Source organism: Diceros bicornis, chromosome 3 (assembly GCF_020826845.1).
Source record: "Diceros bicornis minor isolate mBicDic1 chromosome 3, mDicBic1.mat.cur, whole genome shotgun sequence".
NCBI lineage: Eukaryota > Metazoa > Chordata > Mammalia > Perissodactyla > Rhinocerotidae > Diceros > Diceros bicornis.
The window spans coordinates 55,338,755-55,357,318 of NC_080742.1; the positions used below are offsets into that span (position 1 = coordinate 55,338,755).

General features: G+C 52.1%; 1 protein-coding gene across 3 annotated transcripts in view; it reads left to right on the forward strand.

Annotated features, from left to right (window-relative positions):
- Positions 1-18,564, forward strand: part of ADCYAP1R1 (ADCYAP receptor type I) — a 55,243-nt gene that overhangs the window by 31,851 nt on the left and 4,828 nt on the right. Inside the window, exons 7-15 of one of the 3 annotated variants that reach the window (XM_058527800.1) lie at positions 503-612; positions 1,244-1,341; positions 1,822-1,954; positions 2,855-3,008; positions 3,421-3,481; positions 4,070-4,139; positions 7,861-7,952; positions 10,896-10,979; positions 15,284-15,367. In XM_058527800.1, the coding sequence (XP_058383783.1) occupies positions 503-612; positions 1,244-1,341; positions 1,822-1,954; positions 2,855-3,008; positions 3,421-3,481; positions 4,070-4,139; positions 7,861-7,952; positions 10,896-10,979; positions 15,284-15,367 (886 nt within the window). The remainder of the gene's footprint in view (positions 1-502; positions 613-1,243; positions 1,342-1,821; positions 1,955-2,854; positions 3,009-3,420; positions 3,482-4,069; positions 4,140-7,860; positions 7,953-10,895; positions 10,980-15,283; positions 15,368-18,564) is intronic. The other 2 variants (XM_058527781.1, XM_058527790.1) reach the window with 2 other exon arrangements.

The following is an 18,564-nucleotide window of genomic DNA, read 5'->3' on the forward strand; positions in this document are numbered from 1 at the left end:
AGCATTACCTGGAGCTGAGCTTCTCAAGGTGTGATGGGACCTCCTGCCCCACAGTCACCTGAGGACCAGTATCCCTGGGTGGGGGTGGGGGCTGGGATCTGCATTTGTGATCCTAGGTCGTCATTCTGCTCACTGAAGTTTGACAAGTGCTAACCTAGGGCCTCGGGTTGGGGCGGGGGCCTTTCTCTGGTGAGTGTTTGCCAGTTCCAGAAGGAAGGAGGCTGCATTCAGCCTGGCTCATCCCCTCACCCCTTGTTAAGAGATCAGCTTGCTCCTTGTCCCCTACCCCCACCGCGTCCTTTGTAAAGGCCCAGCTTGAGGTCACCAACAGTCACTATTTTCCCTCAGACAGTGAAGGATTTCATGAACCTTCGGTCGCCACGCTTCCCAGATGGGCATGTGGGTTTTCAGGAAACCCCACTTAAGAAGTAATTTTCGAGTAAGAATTTCAGAGCCTTCTTTAATCATTTCCGTGTCTCACCAAGTTTTCATTCTGCTGCAGACATGAGGGTGGTGAGCCGGAACTGCACGGAGGATGGCTGGTCGGAGCCCTTCCCTCATTATTTTGATGCTTGTGGGTTTGATGAATATGAATCTGAGACTGGGGACCAGGTGAGTGTCTGCCCCCTACCTGGAGGCGGTGAGGGTGGGGCTGAGGGTGTGGGTGGAAGGGTGTTCCCACCAGGGGCTTTGACTCCTGATGGGACTACAGGACACTCAGGTCCCTAGGCAGCATTCATGGGCACCTGCTGTGTACCCAAGCCAGATGCACGGAGGGCAAGACTTTCATTCACTCATTCTGGGCTGAGAAGCAGGGGTTTGCTGCCTGAGCTCCTCCAGCCCCCACCACATGTCCCCCACCTCCCTGGCTGCTTTTCCAGGACCCCCAGCCTTCCTGTGGCCCAGCAACTGAAGGGTGAATACTGGGCCCGGTGAGGGGCCTCCTGGACCCTTCTCCAGGCCAAGGCTGGTGCCTGCTCTGATTGGTCAGTGCTCCTACCTTTAGCAAGCATTCATTGAGCATCTGCAGGTGTGCAGAGGGGAGTAAGCAGTTCAGTTTGGGGGGTCTGGATGGTGGAGACATTGATGGGGGAGTGGAGGAGGTGAGATCAGTAGGAGGAGAAGAGAGGAAGGAGGAGTTGAGTGGCGGCCCCAGACGTGGGCAGGCCCTGGCCCGGGACACTTTCGAGTGGGGCTGGGCGCAGGTCCCATGTGGAGCCCACATGTCTGTGCTCTGCTCCAGGATTATTACTACCTGTCGGTGAAGGCCCTGTACACAGTTGGCTACAGCACATCCCTCGTGACCCTCACCACTGCCATGGTCATCCTGTGTCGCTTCCGGTGAGAACCCCAGCAGTGTTCAAATGAGCGCAGCCCATCCCAGCTCAGAGCCCTTGCTCTGTCCCTCCCATCCCACTCCTTCCCCTGGATGCCAGCCCTGGAGCTCCCTAGGATGGCATTTCCTCTACTCCTAGGATAGCAGATGGGAAACTTGACCCCAGAGAGGGCAACTGGCTTGTCCAGGGCCGCACAGCAAGGCAGGCCCTGGGCAGGAGACCTACATTCTTCGCTTTTATCTTCCTGGTCTAGATAGAAGAAAGGTCACAGGAGGGAGAGTCTGGCCACGTGGATAGTGGGGCCAGGCAGCAGGGCCTGGAAGTGAGTGAGGACTTAGAGAGGTGGGAAGAGGAGGGTGGTCTAGATGGGAGACCCCGTGGAGATGCCGTGGGGTTGGCCCAGAGCAGAGCCTGGAGTGGAGGGTTGGAGTGCCGTGGGGCTCATTGCCTTAAGGCCTCTCCCCGCGCCGGCCCCCTGGTGTAGGAAGCTGCACTGCACCCGCAACTTCATCCACATGAACCTGTTCGTGTCGTTCATGCTGAGGGCCATCTCTGTCTTCATCAAAGACTGGATCCTCTATGCGGAGCAGGACAGCAACCACTGCTTCGTCTCCACCGTGAGTGAGCCGGACCCCGCTGAAAGCCCCCCTGCCAGGACTCGCCCTCCCTGCGACACCCCGCCACCCGGGTGTTTTCCTGCAGGTTAAGGCATTGTCCCCAGTGAACATGGAAATCCAGGAGTGACCACCAGGTTACTAGTAGCCAGTGAGACCCCTGTATGATGTCACTTCCGTCCCTCGGCCAGCGCGTGTACCTGGCAGAGCAGTAGCGGAAGGTCAGGTGGAAATGTCGAGTCCACTTGACTGAGGGGGAAACTAGGGTCAGAGCGAGGGCATGCCTGGCCCTGGTCATTTAACTCTCCTGCGACAGAGCCGAGGGGCTGATTGGCTGATGTTCTTCCCAGACCATCCCCAATTCTCATACCTTTGGAGGTAAGCAGAGAAGATAGGAATTGATGGGGTAGGATGGAAAGAACAGTGCAGAGCACAGGGCCTTGACCTGGGAGGGGCACACTTAGTGGGGGTCTCTATGAGATTTCTGGGGGGCCACGGGTATCCCCCCACCCTTGTGATGTTAAAACCCTCATTTTACCAAGGAGCCTCCAGCAGGGACCTCCCTCCTCAGCTCACCTGTGGGGGCTGGGGAAGGGACAGGAAAGTGGGGGAGCGTGAGCCTGGGTGGGGGCTGTATGCTCACACCCCCACCCCGTCCTCTTCCAACATGTGCAGAGTTGCCTCCACGGGCAGCTTCGACTCAGAACTGTAGGATGCTGCAGTTTTAAACTCTTCGAATCCAGGAATGTTGAGTCTTTAAGACCCACGGGGTGTTTGAGGCCGAGCACGCCGGAGCTGAAGGGCCCTCAGGATTCTCCCTGGTCCTCCGTGGCTGGATTTTCAGGTCTCAGTCGGGGCTGGGAAGGGGCGCTCACGTTTCCACCCTCGTGGCTCTCCCTGCAGGTGGAATGCAAGGCCGTAATGGTTTTCTTCCACTACTGCGTCGTGTCCAACTACTTCTGGCTGTTCATTGAGGGCCTGTACCTCTTCACCCTGCTGGTGGAGACCTTCTTCCCCGAGAGGAGATACTTCTACTGGTACACCATTATTGGCTGGGGTAGGTCGCTGGCTGTGGCCTGGGCAGGCTCAGGCCTTGTGGCCAGGTATGTTCTTGGTTCCGCCATCAGAGAGTGCCGGGTCAGAGGAGGGAGGCGTTCCCTGCCCCAGCTGGTGGCGCATCCCTGTTTCTTGGGCCCTTTCTTACTCTTCCTGCTTGTGGGAAGCCCACAGACTGAGGGAGGATGTGCTCAGGAGTCGTTAGAGGTGAGATAGCCTGGGTCTGGAGGAGACATGGACCCCCAGGAGGCCTGGGTGCGAGGGACAGTTAGAGTCTGAGAGGAGACATGCCCCATGGGTCAGAACCTCCACGTCTGAGTGGGAACGATGGCTCCTGGGAACCCCAAATCTGAAGGGGGCACTGGCCTGTTGGTTTTCCTGTTATCATGGGGCTCCTTTTCTCGCTCTCTCAGGAACCCCAACTGTGTGTGTGTCGGTGTGGGCTGTGCTCAGGCTCTATTTCGATGACACTGGGTGAGTACGTCCCTGAGAGCCAGGGCCGGAGTCCCGTACTAGTAGGTTAGTAGGTTCTTACGGATGGGTTCTCAGTGGCGGCCCTGACTTCGTGTTAACTGCCCCAGACAAACCATTCAACGCCGGGCCTGGACTGCATCTCCAGCCCTGGGCGCCGACTGAGCCCTGACCCCACTGCAGGTGGGCCCACACAGCCACATCTCAGCTGGAAGCCGGCGAGGGAATGTGCAACATTTCGGAGCCTGGCTCTGCTCCAGAGCCCGGCTCTGAGTGTCTGTTTTCCTTTTAGGGAGGGGAGGAAGAATGTCGAGGATGAGGTGGCACCCCCAAGAGCCCTAGAAGTGAAGGGGGAACGTGGCCCTTGCTCAGGAGCCCGTTGGCAACCCTGACTCTTGGGTTCCAATCCCTGCTTTGACAGGGGAGCAGAGGGAAGGACCAAGGCATTTGAAGAACCAGGCTGGGCTCGGGTCTGCAACCTGCCAGGGCGTTCTCCCAACCAGCCCCTCCTCAGAGAGCTGCAGTAGGGGAGAGTGCCACCCGTGGAGCTAGGGCCCTGAGCATAATCTCTCTTCTTTCTCTGTCTTTCAGCTGCTGGGACATGAATGACAACACAGCTCTGTGGTGGGTAATCAAAGGCCCTGTGGTTGGCTCCATAATGGTGAGTGTCCTTGGGACAAGGAATGCAGAGGAGACAGGGGCCTGGGCACAAAAGCATGACAGAGGGGAAATAAAGAGGTCACCATGCAAACCAACCTCCTTTTTTCATGGCTGCATTATATTCTGCAACATGGTGTACATGTCATTTAGCTGTCCTGCTAGTGTTGGACATTTATATCATCCCATTTTTCCTCATTACGAAAGATGCTATTAGGAACAACTCTCTGCATAATTTTGAGCACATGTGAATACTTCTTTAGAATAAATCCCTTGAAGTGGAATTGCTGGGTCAAAAGGGGTACCCCGTATGATTGTCTGCACTTATGATGTCAATCATTTAAACTTTTGCACAGTCTTGTGGGGGCTAGTGGTAGCTCAGTGTCTTAATGTGCATTTCTCTGTATCTGCTAGTGTAGCAGAGCATTTTTTTTCAAACCGTTATTGACAATTTGTTTTTGTTCTGGTTATTACCCATTTATTTCTTTTGCTCATTTTTCTAGCCCAGTTCTTGTCTTTCTTACCATTTGAAGGCTAGTAAGGCTTCATCTGATATCCATGTCGTAAGTGTTTTTCCAAGGTGACATAGCTCTTACACAGTCAAACCATTGGGCTTTCTCTTTACGAATTCTGAGACTTATTTTCTGTTTATGGAGGCCTTTCCCAACCTAAGATCTAAAAATATTCTTACTTGTATTGTAACATTTTTGTGGATTGGGTTATTATGTGTATGTGTTTAATCCAGCTGAAATTTTATTTCTTTGATCTGAAATGATACTTAATTTTATCTAATTTTATTTTTTCAATGGATAGACATTCCACCATGTGAGTTTTTTTTTTTTTGTTGTCTAATAGATCATCCTTTCTTCATTATGTTGAAATGTCGTTTTATCATAAACACTCAATGTCCTCTACTTGTGTTTGGTTCCAGGCTCTATCCTATGTTACTAATCTATTGGCTGTTCCCATGGCGAACACCCCATTGTGCTAGTTACTGTAACTTGGTAGCATGTTTTGATATCTGGTATGCTAATTTCGCCTTTTTTATTCTTTTTTTCTTCAAAATTTTCTTGCACGTGTACTTTTTCAGGTAGACTTTCAAATACCCTTGTCAAGTTGCAAAAAAAAGTCTGGTTGAGATTTTCGTAGGAATTGCATTGAATTTATAAACTAATTTGGAAGGTAATTGATTTTCTTAAAATATTGAGTCTTCCTCTTCAAGAACATGGCATGATTGTCCATTTGAATAGTCTTTCTCATGGTGTCATTTGGTACAGTTTTTTAGTTGTCTTGTTGAATTTACCTCGAAGGTGTTTTCCAGTCTGTGCTTTTATCATGTCTGGAATCATGCTTTCATATATTTTCTAGTGGGTTACGACTGGTGCAGAGGGAAGCTATTAGTTTCTATTTTTTCTTTTCTTGGCTACTTTTCTAAACTTTCTTGTTAGTTTCATCCTTTTTCGATTGCTTATCATGGGTTTTCTAGGTAGAAAATTACACAATCTGTGAATGAAAACAGTTTGTACTCTTCCTTACCAGTATTTCTACCATTAATTTCTTGGTTTTGTTAGGATGATGTTTGCTATAGTTTTAGGAAGTTCCCCTTCAATGAATTAGGAAAGTTTCTATTCTTGGCTGATTTCAGTCTGTGTTTTTTTAAAGTCAGGAATAGGTGTAGAATTTTATCAAATGTGTTTGGAGACAGTTATTGAAGCAATCATTCCCTTGATGATGGACAATAATAGTATTCCAATATTCCTTCATTATGAACAATGCCAAAATGGATGTGTTTGTACATATCTTTGAGCATGTGTGAATATGTCTTGAGAACAAATCTCTGGGAGTGGAATTTCTGGGACAAAGTGTGTGTACATTTAACTTTTTCATGGGTATCAAATTGCCCTCCATGAGCAGTGTACAAGAGTGCCCCTTTCTCATGTCTTTGTTGGTATTTTGATTACTGAACTATTCACCAATCTTATGGGGGATAATAGTAGCTTATTTTAATCTATTAATGTAACAAATAATAGTAGATTTTTTTTTTTTGCAATCCTGGCATAAGACCTTTATGGCCATGATCTGTTCATTCTTTTAATACATTGCTAAATTCTATTTGTTAATATTTTGTTTATAGTTTTTGCATTGTTCTTTGTAAGTTCCCTGGTTTTAGGTGTGTGCCTGTGTGTGTGTCTATGTGTGTGCTTTCTGTCCTCGTCTGGGTTTTGTAGCAGAGTTTTGTTAGCCTCATAGGTAACCTGGGAGCTTTTCTTCTTATTCGCTTTTGAACAGTTAAGTGCAGTCATGTGCTGCATAACATTTCAGTCAGTGATGGACTGCACACTTCATACCGTGAAGTTAGTACCATATAGCCTAGGTGTGTAGTAGGCTATACCATCTAGGTTTGTGTGAGTACACTCTGTGATGTTTGCACAACAACAACGAAATCACCTAATGATGTATTTCTCAGAACGTATCTCTGTTGATAAGCGACGCATGACTATAGTATGTAAGTTACGTCTTCCTTATGGGTATTATGAAACCAGTCTGAAAAATTGTGTGGGCCTAGTGCCTTTTACTGCCTATATCTTTGGTTACTTCTTAAATTTCTTCTGAGGTCATTGCTGTACTCAGATGGTCTACATCTTCTTGATTTGATTTTGTTAATTTATATTTTCCCATTTTGTTTGATTTTCTCTTAACATTTAAAATATCCTATATATCTGTTATCTTGTCTTCTTCCTCATCCCTAAATTTGCTTAATTGCATTTTCTCCTTTTGGATGGACTAACACATGCAGTTAGCAGTATTGCCTGTGCTCGGGTCCAGGAACTGATTAGACACCGGGCAGGTAGTAGAGGACACGATCGGCAGACCCCTGCCCTTATGGAGCACACTGCATCATTCTTATTGATCTGTGAAAACAAACAAAACCAAAAAATAAAATTTATTTTTATTGATCAAGTCTACTTTCTTTTCCTATTTTTTTGTAATGAATTTTTGTCTTTATTAATTTCCTTCTTGTATAAGTTAAATTTGTGGTACTCTTTCCCTGGCTTTTGATTTGAATGCTTGATTATTTTATTTTCGATATTTATTACTTTTTCCCCGAGCGCTGCTCTGGCTCCATCGGGAAGATGTTGCTGTGTGGTCCTCTCATTCTGCCCCGTTTCTGTGTATCTGCTCCCCTCCCGCCTCCTTTCTCACCACACACACAGCTTCCCACTTGGTTTAGAGAGCTTTTGTCCCTATCTTCATCTGGAGGTAAATGCTGCTGTTACTAGTCCCAGGCGTCCTTTAATTAATAATGCTTATGTTGTCCATTCTGGTTCCCCACACTCAGTGACTGTGAACTTGGAGTTTCTCCAGAGGACAGCTCTCCCCTCTGCAGTAGCCTTTTTTCTGTTTGGCACTGTAGTGTTTCCATCACCCTGATCCTCTTTGCCCTTTCTCTTCCAGAAATTGCTTGCTTTTCTGGCTCACTCATAACAGTCTTTCCTGTTTCTCAGTACTCCTATGGAATTCTTCTTCCTCTATCTCTCCTGTCATTTCAGTGATGTTGTAGGAGGCTGGGAGATAAACGAGTGTTCTCATGCCGCCATCTTGGATTATGAGTCTAGATGGATCTTGAGCAGGGGGGGAGGGCCCTGTTGGGGGAATAACAGAGGCAGGAGTGTGGAAAGTCTTTGCCCAGAATCATTTCCATCTGCTTTTCCTTTGCTCCTCAGGTTAACTTTGTGCTTTTCATCGGCATCATCGTCATCCTTGTGCAGAAGCTTCAGTCTCCAGACATGGGAGGCAGTGAGTCCAGCATCTACTTGTAAGTACCTCTGTGTGAGTGCCATAGGCACGCCTAACAGCTGTGTGGGCCCTGCCCTCAGGTCACGGGCAGGAGAAGGCCTGGGCTTTGCTGAGAGGGTAACCTAGCGTGGGCATTTGCAAGATTACTTTCTGATTAAAGTGCCTTTAAAATATAGTTGCCCTCCCATCCTTCAGCCAACCCAGGAGCTCCTAATCTTTATGGTCATTACATGGAAGGGAAAAGCAGGAGAGAGGAAGAGACTGACAGATCCCGTGTCATACTAGAAAAATCAAGATGGAAAACACCAGATTCCCTAGGGTAGTTAGGGTCTTGCTTGTTTAGAAGTCGGATTTCCCTTGGGGATCTTGGTTCTGTGGGAAGCTCTTGATCACCACTGGATACACTGTTGCCTGATATCCCCACCCTCAGCCCAGTGTGTGCAGGTTGCTCAGCCCCCACTAGCAAGTGGGTGGACATTCTCCTTGGTCAGGGTATTGGAAGGGAGGATTCTTTCTCTTCTCTGCCTTCCCTCAAGGCAGCTCTACTTCTGGGTCTGGTCCTCCTTGTGAAACTCCCTCCTCCCTGGGCAGAGGAACATCTGCTATGTTTGGGATTGATGGGGTTTGTGGGCAGCCTTTTACCATTAAGTGTAGGGTTTTGTCCACTTCCATGGCCATTTGGTTTGTTTCCTACGAGAGTTTTTGCAGTCACATCCCTAACAGCTCGTCCCTGTTTGCTCTGTCCCACCCCTCTCCCAGCCCTCGACCTGTGCCGAATGAGACCAAGCACCTTCCATCCCACCCTTCTTGCCCTGTGATCAGGAGCATCACCAGCTGGGTGTGTAGGGTGTAGGGACACTTCTGATGCTGAGGAGGAAGGTTGGTGTCTGTGGTTGGCTGGAGGGGTCAGATGGGCACAGAGAATCTGAGGGCAGTCTCTGGGGTCCATCCGTGGGCAAGGTAGAAACCATATGTGTTGCTTCCTCGGAGTGAGAGGAGAGCAGGTTAGAAGGAGCTGAGCTGTTCTCATGGCTTCAGTGGGGGCTTGGTCCTTCCTTCATCAGAGACCCCCATCTGGGGCTCAGAACCTTGATCATCTGCCCAGCGGACAGGTGGGACAGCAGAGACCCCAGCAGAGGGCTCCTTCCACCTGGCCGTTCTCCTGGAGAGGGAGAGGGAGAGGGAGAGGCAGCAACTGCTCAGAGACCAGTCCCAGATCCTTCCCTTGGGCTCCTTGGGGCTTCCGCAGGGAGGGGGAGCTTGCTCTTCATCTGTCTCTCCAGGCTGGGCACCTCCCTTTTGGACGCCCTTCCCCAGGGGTGGGGGGTCGGCCCAGGGCCTGACGTGGTCAGCCTTGTTTTCCCTACATGTAGGATGATGACATTACGTTGGAAAAGAGCCCTCTCCTTTTTTTTTTGTCCATTTACTGTCTTAGTTTTTTCATGTTTTTGCAAGTTTTTACCAACCTCTGCTTACATGTGTATGTCATGTGGTTGAAAATTGTTCATCCATGTAAGTCACGTAGTCTCCGAGGCCCTGCACTGGGGAGCCAGTGGTTCCCACTCTCTGCAACTAGCTAACTGCCCTAGAGACATCATCCCTGCCTTCGTCTCAGGGACCCACAAGACAGGGCCCTGCTGTTCCCCTCGCCTCCCTATCCAGTGTCAGAAACCGTGTCCCTGTGTTTGGCCCCAGTTTCTCCTGCTCGAGGGTGGATTGGCTGCCACACTCTCAGTTGTCTGGGACGTCTGAAGCCGGCAGGTAGCTAAGTCGGCCTCATCTCTCCTTTGAGCTCTAGCAGCCTTGGTCCCACCCCCTGCTTCCCGGTAGGATCTGTTTCTTCTTCTGAGGTTCCCGGGACCTCTTCTCTGGGGGGCTCTCCCAGCTTCCCCTCACTCTCCCTGTGCAGGGACACACGTGGGCTCAGCGGCACCCTAAATAAGGACACTCTACTGACCCTGGAACACACTTTACCAGCTCAAACATCCTGCCCCAGGCAGTGAGGACCCCCAGGGTCTGGTGGCAGAGAAGTGCGGGGCCAGGGTTTTCAAGTTATCACTTGAAGACTGAGAGCTGTAGGGTCCTGTCAGGCCTTCGTAATGCATAGATAAGAACCATTTGTAATTAGCACATGGTTTATACATTTAAGTACAAACTTTTAAAGAACCAGCTAGTTGGTTTGCTTCTACTGTGTAAAAATCCCCTTGTAATATCAGCAGATCTTTTTTTATCAGAGAAAGCTAAATCTCTGCTAGTCTTAAGCCCTAAAGATTAACAACTTAGATGGATGTGGTCTGCAAGCCAGGTGGAAGGGCTGATGCAGGACAAGGGATCCACTTGATCCCATTAAATTCAGCAACGTGTTTGGGTGTTTCCAGGGTCAAGGAGACCCTGTTGGCAGAAGTGAGGGAAAATCAAAGTGGCAGTGCTGCTGAGAACTACAGAGCATTGAAAAAACACTCACAACTCAGTCCAGGCATAGTTAATGCTTCAGACACCCAGCAAATCTGGGGCGATAGGTAACCAACTGTTACATATAATCCCCATTTCACAGCTGAGGGAACCAGCTATCTAACTAGTGAAGTGAGATGAATCCAGTAGGAGAGAGTGAAGCTGTAGCTACAATGCAGGCAGGCCCTTGACTCCAGGCTTGACTACCCACCATTCCTGTCCATGAGGAATTTACAGGCGAGAAGATGGTGTTAAACAAGTATATAAACAAAGCTTCCTGGGAGAAGAGGCCCTGGTGGGTTCCAGCCCCACCTGGAGTGCTTTGAGCTGGGAGGTGTCTACTATGAGGGAGGGGAGGCTGTGGGGGGATTGGAAAGGGCAGGACATGGTGGGAGAGGGAGATTTCAGGGCTGTGCCTGAGTCCCCTGGGGCCACCAGAGTTATATGTTGTGCTGAGAAGACCCTTCAGGTCTGCCCACAACAGCTTTCCGGTTTTTTCCTCTATTTCCAGAACAAATTTAAGCCTGAGAGTCCCCAAGAAAGCCCGAGAGGACCCCCTGCCTGTGCCCTCAGACCAGCATTCACTCCCTTTCCTGTAGGTTGGTTCCAGCTGCTCAGATGATAAGGGTTTGTCCTCCGTAGACCGAGACGGCGCTCCTGACCCAGCCTCAGAAGGACCTATCGGGGGCTGGGCCCCTGCAGGGAATGGTGGCACTGAGCACCCACACTCTCTCACCTGGTGCTTCTGGGGAGTGAGTGGCTGGGGTCAGGACTTGAGCAGTGGCCAGGCATGGAGCGTGGGCCTGGGTCAGGGCTCAGCTTTGCTCAGGCTCGACTTTTCTGGGGCAGGGGTTAGGGCTCAGCTTGAGTCTGGGGTCAGGGTTAGCGTGCCTTTTCCTGGGGGCCAGAGTTTGCCTCTGTGCAAAGCCAGCTGGCTCCGAAAGGGGATGGTGAGTTTTCAGGGAAAACACCCCTTGTGCTGAGAGCATCCCAGGCCCAGCCCTGCGGGGAGCTGGCTTTATTCCCAGGTCTCCTCACTGCAATGGCATTAGAAGCTGCCTCTTGGGTCTGGGGTGGGGGAGGGAAACCCAACCTGTATCCCCCTCAGGGACCCCACAGAGTAGGTCTCCATGGCCCCGTGGGGTAAAGGAAGGAGAAGAGAACAGACGCCATGATGCCATAGGCACACAGCAGGGCTGTGACATACCCAGTGTCGGAAGGACGACATTCACCTCCAAAGACACGTTCTTCCTTGGTGAGGCAGGGGTGCAGCCAGGAAGCTTTCAGTCTAGGAACTCAGCCCACAGCCTAAGGCTTCCAGTTCACATGGGGCTCCATCTTCCACTTCCAGAGCACTCTCTCCTCTGTCTAGGAGCACCCCATCCTCACAACTCCTGTTAGGGATTGGCAGCAGGGAATGGTTACCTCCATTTTGCAGATAGAGACACAGGCCCAGAGAAGGAATGGTCACCGCCTAAGATCACCCAGCAAGCCAGTGGCCAAACAATGCCTTGAGCTCAGGTGCCCTGACCCCCAGGCTGGGCAGGGGGCAGAGGGCTGCTCATCCTCAGTGGTAGGCGAGGAGGTAGGGGTGGGCAGGGAAACTCCAAGGTCTGCTGAGCTGGGCTTCTGGCTGGGGTACCAGTGTGATGTGGAGTGCTTCCCTGGGGACTGGGCTGGGGTTCTGGGGATGCATAGCCTTTTAGCACCAGAGGGACCCTGTGGACAATGTTCAGCTTAGTCCACGACATTCTGTGGGCCTGCAGACTGTCCGAGGCTATGCTGCTCACTAGGATCAGAGTGAAATAGGGCTGCTACCACAAGGGTTGCCCCCCAGGGGTCTGCATCTGGCATCCTGTCAGGTGTTTCCTGGGGCAGCAGACCAGGCAGTGCTACACACAGAAGCATTCATGGAGTTTGGCCTGAGACCAAAGCAGGGGCCCAACAAACTGCATGCTGCATCCCTGGGTTATAGATGGGAGTGCCGAGACCTGGAAGTGGCTTTGACCTTCCTGGAGACACACAGCAAAGCCTTGGCAGAACCGTGCCTGGGAGCCAGGCTCCCTGACTTCCAGGTGTGGGCGTGGGCCCTGCACCTGCTGTGGGGGTCTCCAGTCTTCTGATTCAGGCTGACACTGCTCTCCAAGCAGTGCCCACCCAGCACCCTTCTCTGAGTTTCTAATCCTCCCTTGGATCCAAATCTGAACTGAGCTCATGGGCCAGCCTGGTATATCTCTTCCTCTTGATTAAATTCCTTTTCTGTTTTTCATTAATAGTAGTGACTTTTCAGAGATTCTGACATCTCTTTCTTTCTCACCCTCGTCTCTGGCTTTTCTGCACCCCTCTTTCTGTGTTCCTTTTGCACAGAGTCATTGAAGGTTTGGGGGCAGGGAAGCCTTCCCAGGTGTCAGGTGTCCCCCTTTGTCCCTCCCCACCCCTGTCAGAGGCACACATCTTTACCAGGGGCCTGATTTCCCAGCTAACTTTACACTAAATGGCCTTTAGTGTACTTTGAAAGAAATCAGAGTCTGTATGTACTATATCCAGGGCCCAGGAAGGGCAGGGACAATTTGGGAGCTCAAGGAGGAGAGGTCTCAGAGGAAAACAGCTGAAGCTTTAGAATTTGGGGTGAGGGGTTAAGCCTGGTGTGTCGGAGGTGACATCTGAGGTTCGGGCTCTCGGGCTCCTGGACCCTGATTCCTGTGGTTCACTCAGGTCGAGGTTGAGTTATCAGCCCATTGGCTATAGGGAGAATAGCCGCCCTTTCAATCTGGGCAAGGTGGAGAAGAAATTTGAAGATTAGAACAGCTTCCATTTCTGAATATCCAATTAAGCTCTTTTAATTGCTGAGACAAACATACTTATATGTGTCCATTTGTCTATTTGTATGTACATGAAGCAGACCTTTGACACTCATTGAGGACACGTGAGGAAACTTCTCAAGTACATGACTTCCTTGCCACGTTGCTTCTCGAACTTGATTTGCATGCATGTCACTTAGGGATCTTGTTAAAATGCAGGTCTGAGCCAGCAGGTCTGGAGTGGCCCCTGAGATTCTGCATTTCTAAGAAGCTCTCAGGTGGTGCTGATGCTGTTGGTCTGGGGAGCCCACTCTGGGCAGCAGAGTGTCATAACTTATCTCACGTCCCTCATCTGTAAACTGGGTCAGTAGCACCCGCCTCACAGTGCAGTATGAATTGAAGGAGGCTATTTATTACATGAGAACCGCAGACCCGATGAGGCACAGATGCTAGGCCGACCTTGGCTGGTCCCGTCTTTGAAGTGTGTGATTCAACTGGTAGCTCAGCAAAATGACACATCACCACATGTCAGGAACCTTCAGACTTGCTCACAAAGGGCTGGAATCACTAGTAACGAATCAGTGAATGCCAAAGGTCTGGTCTCTTTGTGTGTCTCTGTTCTCATTTGCATCAGATCCCTCTCAGATCAGTCAGTTCACCGGCAGATGCCAGGAGCTCAGCACCATGCGGTGCCTGAGGAGGGTTTGTGAAGTAGGCAATTCATCTGCAGTCTGACGAGATGACACAGCTCTTAATCCATCTCTTTCATGTTTGTCAGAGAAGGAAGTGTCCTTGGCTTGTGCCAACCCAAGCATAAGCAGGACCATGCGGGGCTAGAAGAGGTGGAAATTCAGCCTGAGACCTCTCTGAGGAGGTGGAAGCTCTGTGTGCCACCCAGTGGAATGTAGGGCTAGGCTGGCACCCTGGGTCCACCTGTGGATGCCTGCTTCAGATGCTCTGTTTCTGCAGGCCTTGGGGCAGCGCCCGAAAGGTGCCCAACTCAGCCTTCAACCCCTGCCCATTGAACTTCTTTGAAGAAGTCTAGGCCGGTGCTATGCAATAGAGCTCTCAGCAGTGATGGGAGTGCCCTAGATCTGTGCTATCCGGTATGGGAACTACTAGCTGCATGTGGCTGTCAAGCCCATGCAGTGTGGCTATGGGCAACTGAGGAAGTGTTTTTTTTTTTTTTTTCCGGTGAGGAAGATTGGCCCTGAGCTAACATCTGTGCCCATCTTCGTCTATTTTGTATGTGGGTTGCTGCCACAGCATGGCTTGATGAGTGGTGTAGGTCCTCACCCTGGGTTCTGAACTCGTGAACCTGTGCCACTGAAGCAGAGCACACCAGACTTAACCACTACGCCACGGGACCAGCCCCTAGGAAGTGGATTTTTAATTTGACTTAATTTTAATTCATATAGCTGCAAATAGGTAGTGGCTATCATATTGGATAGCACAGATCTAGACTAATTAACAGTCTGCTCCATCCGTCCTACCTCTGCTCCCCTTGTGTGCCTACGCTGAGGTGCCTGGGAGTCAGAGAGAGGAAGGTACGGGCAGGAGAGTGAGAAATGTAGATGAGGAAGACCAGTGGACTCAAGTTGGTCTTCACAGCCAAGCCCAGAAGTGGCCTGAGTCCAGGCTTGGTCCACCCGGGCTAGGCAGCATGAGGTCCACGGCGTGAGTTTCTAGCGGCCCATCTCGCTGAGTGACCTCCAGCCAGGCCATGCTCTGAGCCTGGAGCTGACTCTGGAGACGCTTCTGGCCCCCTGCGTGAGACCCAGCCCTGGCCCCACCTTCCACACACATACATCTCCTCGAACCCCCCCACCTGTCGGTGGTCCCAGTGTGAGCGCTCGTGTGCATCTGTGTTGGTGCACACACGTGCACTTGTATGGGCATGCAGTTCTATGTCCAGAGCTGACCGCGTCTTGGCCCTTGGCTTCCTCATTCTCCTCCGTGTCACTGCCCGCCCTGTCTCCACACCCTCGGCCCCTCTGCCCGCGCCCCTCCCATAAGCCATCTTGCTCTAAGTCCCACCTCAGTTTCTTCGTTGCCCGATGCCCCCGGCTGACAGAAGTGCTGATCTTGTCACACCCAGCAGCTGCGTGCAGAAATGCTACTGCAAGCCACAGCGGGCTCAGCAGCACTCTTGCAAGATGTCAGAACTGTCCACCATTACTCTGTAAGTGTGCGTGGCGTGGCTGTGGCCGGGTGTCCTGGAGGGGAGGGCGACGCATGCTGCCGCTGCCGCCTGGAGCTTGCGTCCCGCCGGGCTGGAGGACAGCGAGAGCAGGCCTGTGCCTCCAGCCCCGAGCCCTTTCCTGGCTGTTGCATGTTGACGTCTGTGTGTCTTGTGAGTTCTCTGCAACCTTGGGGTCACGGGGCGGGCGGGGAGGTTGCGGGAATGGAGCTGCGGCCATTGTGGGAGCAGCTGAGGCTTGGCAGGTGCTGAGGAGGAAGTTGTTCTGAAGCCCGTGCCGCTGCTGCCGCCGTGTGTGGCCTTCCCCAAATCTCTCACTTCTCTGGGCTTCTGTCTCTGCAACTGCCAGATTATTTCTAAGAGCCTTGGAGCTTGAGTTCATGTACACTGTCCCCCTGCACGGGACAGGACCCTCAGCCCACTGAACTTCACTCACACTTCACGTGTCATGTGGCTTAATCCCCACAATGACCCTATGAGGTGGGTACTTGTGTTATCCCCGTTTTACAGATGAGAAAACTGACGCGCAGATTGGTGAAGTGACTCACTCAAGGTCACACAATTGGCAGGGTGAGGATTTGAACCCAGGAGTCCTGTCACTAGGTCCCAGGGTGTCTCTGACTGGAGCATCTGCCTCAATTTGGACATCCCTTTAAGTGGGGGAGCCCCCGTCATTGGGCAGCTCTGACTGTTGGAAGCTCTTCTTGGTATTTTTGAGAACTCTTCTGCCCGTTGATGCTTTCTCGGGGCAGGAGGACAGAGGCCAAGGCCCTGTGTCATTGTCTCTCTGGGTTAATCAGATAACAGGGTGATTTTGTTATTGTCCTCAAAGAGGGTTCCCAAGACTCACATGTCCCTGTTCCAAGGCCTCTGGTCAGCTCTGAAGTACAGAGGTCCCAGAGCTCTGGGCTCTAGTGACCTCCTCATCTGCCTCCACTGCCTTGTCTACTAAAGGGGTCATTGGATGCCCTGGGTCCTCAGCAGAAGTCCTGACTGTCCAGGCTGCCACAGGGCTGCCGGGGAGGGAAGGTGTTGCCCTGGGACTACAGCAGGTGTTCCCCTGCTGCCATCGCCACATCCTCCTGGGGGCAGCAAGGGCCTGAGCCCACACCTGAAAGGTCGCTGTTTCTCACACACTGAGCCCATCCCATCCACTGCCACCACGAAAGCTGGGAGAGTTGACCTTTTGGTCTCCAGGGCACTTTTCAAACTGCAAGGACAAGTCCCTGGAAATGGGCCATTTGTGGAGAGGAGGCAGGGAGGGAGGAGGGCAGGGACCACAGGCGTGTCCCAGGGCCGCCTTCTCTCCTGAGCCCCTTCAGTTACGCTGCTCTTGCGAAGTAACCCCTTTAGGCATGGTCACCGAGGGGCCCCCAAGATGTCCACGTGCCTACATTTCCAGGCCACTTTCCTCTTCTTTTTGGGCTTTCATTCTTCAGTCAACACTCCCTGCTGGTCTTCTGGTGCTGGGCCCTGGGTGCCCAGAGATGAGCGGGACCCAAGCTCCCAGGTCGTGTTCAGTTTTCAGGACTCCGAAGCTTTTACGCTTGGCCTGCGTGGCCCATTTATTCCTTCATGGACAGGTGTGTTCTGAGCGTGAGCCCCGTGTCTAGCACATGCTGGCCACGGGAGATAACAGAGCTCAACAAGGCACCACGCCTGCCTTCAGGGAGCCACGGTCTGAGGGAGGACAGACAGATGAGGGAAGGATGGGAGGACAGGCCACGCCAGGACCGCACCTGGGCTTGGAGTGGGGACCTGCTTAGATCCAGTGGGCACCAGCTCTGATCCAGGGACCCTGGCTCCTGCAGAATGGGCTGCCTGTGAGCAGGGGGAGAATGGGTGGGCACCCAGCTTCTTTCTTGGTCCAGCTGAGTCTTGGTTCACCTGAAGGTGTCCCCAGGCTACTCCTCTGCCTTCCTCTCTGTCTCCTTCCCTGCTTCTCTTTCTTCCCCTTCCCCCTCCCTCGTTCCTGCCCCCTCAGTAGACTCTGGGAAGCCAAGGGCCTCACTTAGATTCTATGGATTTGGCTTCTCGTGAAATCTGGAGCCCCCACATTCAACAGAACATTCTCTCCCAGAAGGGCTAGGATGGGGAAGAGGGAGGGGCACGTGGTGTAACTGCCCCAAATCAAATGGTCTCCCCCACACCGAGCTGTTCACCCCTGTGGACTGAGCTCTGCCAGGAGAGGGTGAAGCTGCATCTCTCGCCCGCCCCCCCACTCAGAGGGCCCGGGGGACAGACCGCACCTGCAGAGCAGGGCTGGCTCTTCAAGGAGATCCAGAGGGAGCTGTTGTTCTGGGGTGGGCAGAGATGGGGTCCCACTCATGGAGACCCTCTGGGAGCAACCCTCCAGGCAGAGCAGGACCCGCAAGTACACACGCTGTGCCTACTCTTGGCGTCTTACCATCTGTGCCCCCACCCCCTCAGAACAGAACCCCACCCCACTGGGCCTAGGAGCCAGTTGCAGGCGGAAGAACCCCAGAAGAGCTGGCCTCAGGAGATGCAGAGGTCTCTTTGGCCCTTTCTCCCCTGCCCGCCGCACCACTGAGCAGACAGCCTTCTCTTTCTTTGACTCAATTTCACGGGCGGCAGGTTCCTCCTGCTTGGATGGTGATTGTTTATGCCCAGGGTCAGTAAGTCCTTCCCAGGATCCCTCCCAAGTCTCTCCTTCTGTGGTCCACCCACTGTGCCCGCCACCCCGCCTCCCTGTCATCATCACCTCCATTGTCTCTGTGGCCTCTTAGGGGCTGCTCTTTTCAGGCACATGGAGCTTCCCTCCAGAGCAAGAGAATTTTTGCTCTGCTTGAGGACCCTCACATCGCTCAAGCCTTCCAAATCCCTTCCCCGTTTTTTGCCCTGACTTCATTTTTCCCAAGGGTTTTGCATCTCCCACAAGGGGACTCTGTATATCACATACTCACATGTACATGTTTAGTGGTTCCAGGTGGTACTGTCATGGCCTAGAGGGGTAGGCACCCTGCAGCCTGGGAGATGTGCCCCCGGAACCTCCCAGGGAGTTCTGAAAGTCCGGGCTCTGTCAGCCACCATCTTTCCCAGGCCCCATGCACTGGAAGAGAATCCTGAGGGGGGTCCGTGAATAGGGCCTCCAGCTCTGGGAGAGAGCAGGGGGCTGGGACTGGGGTTCTCTGCCCTCCATGGCTGTGGCATGAAGTCCC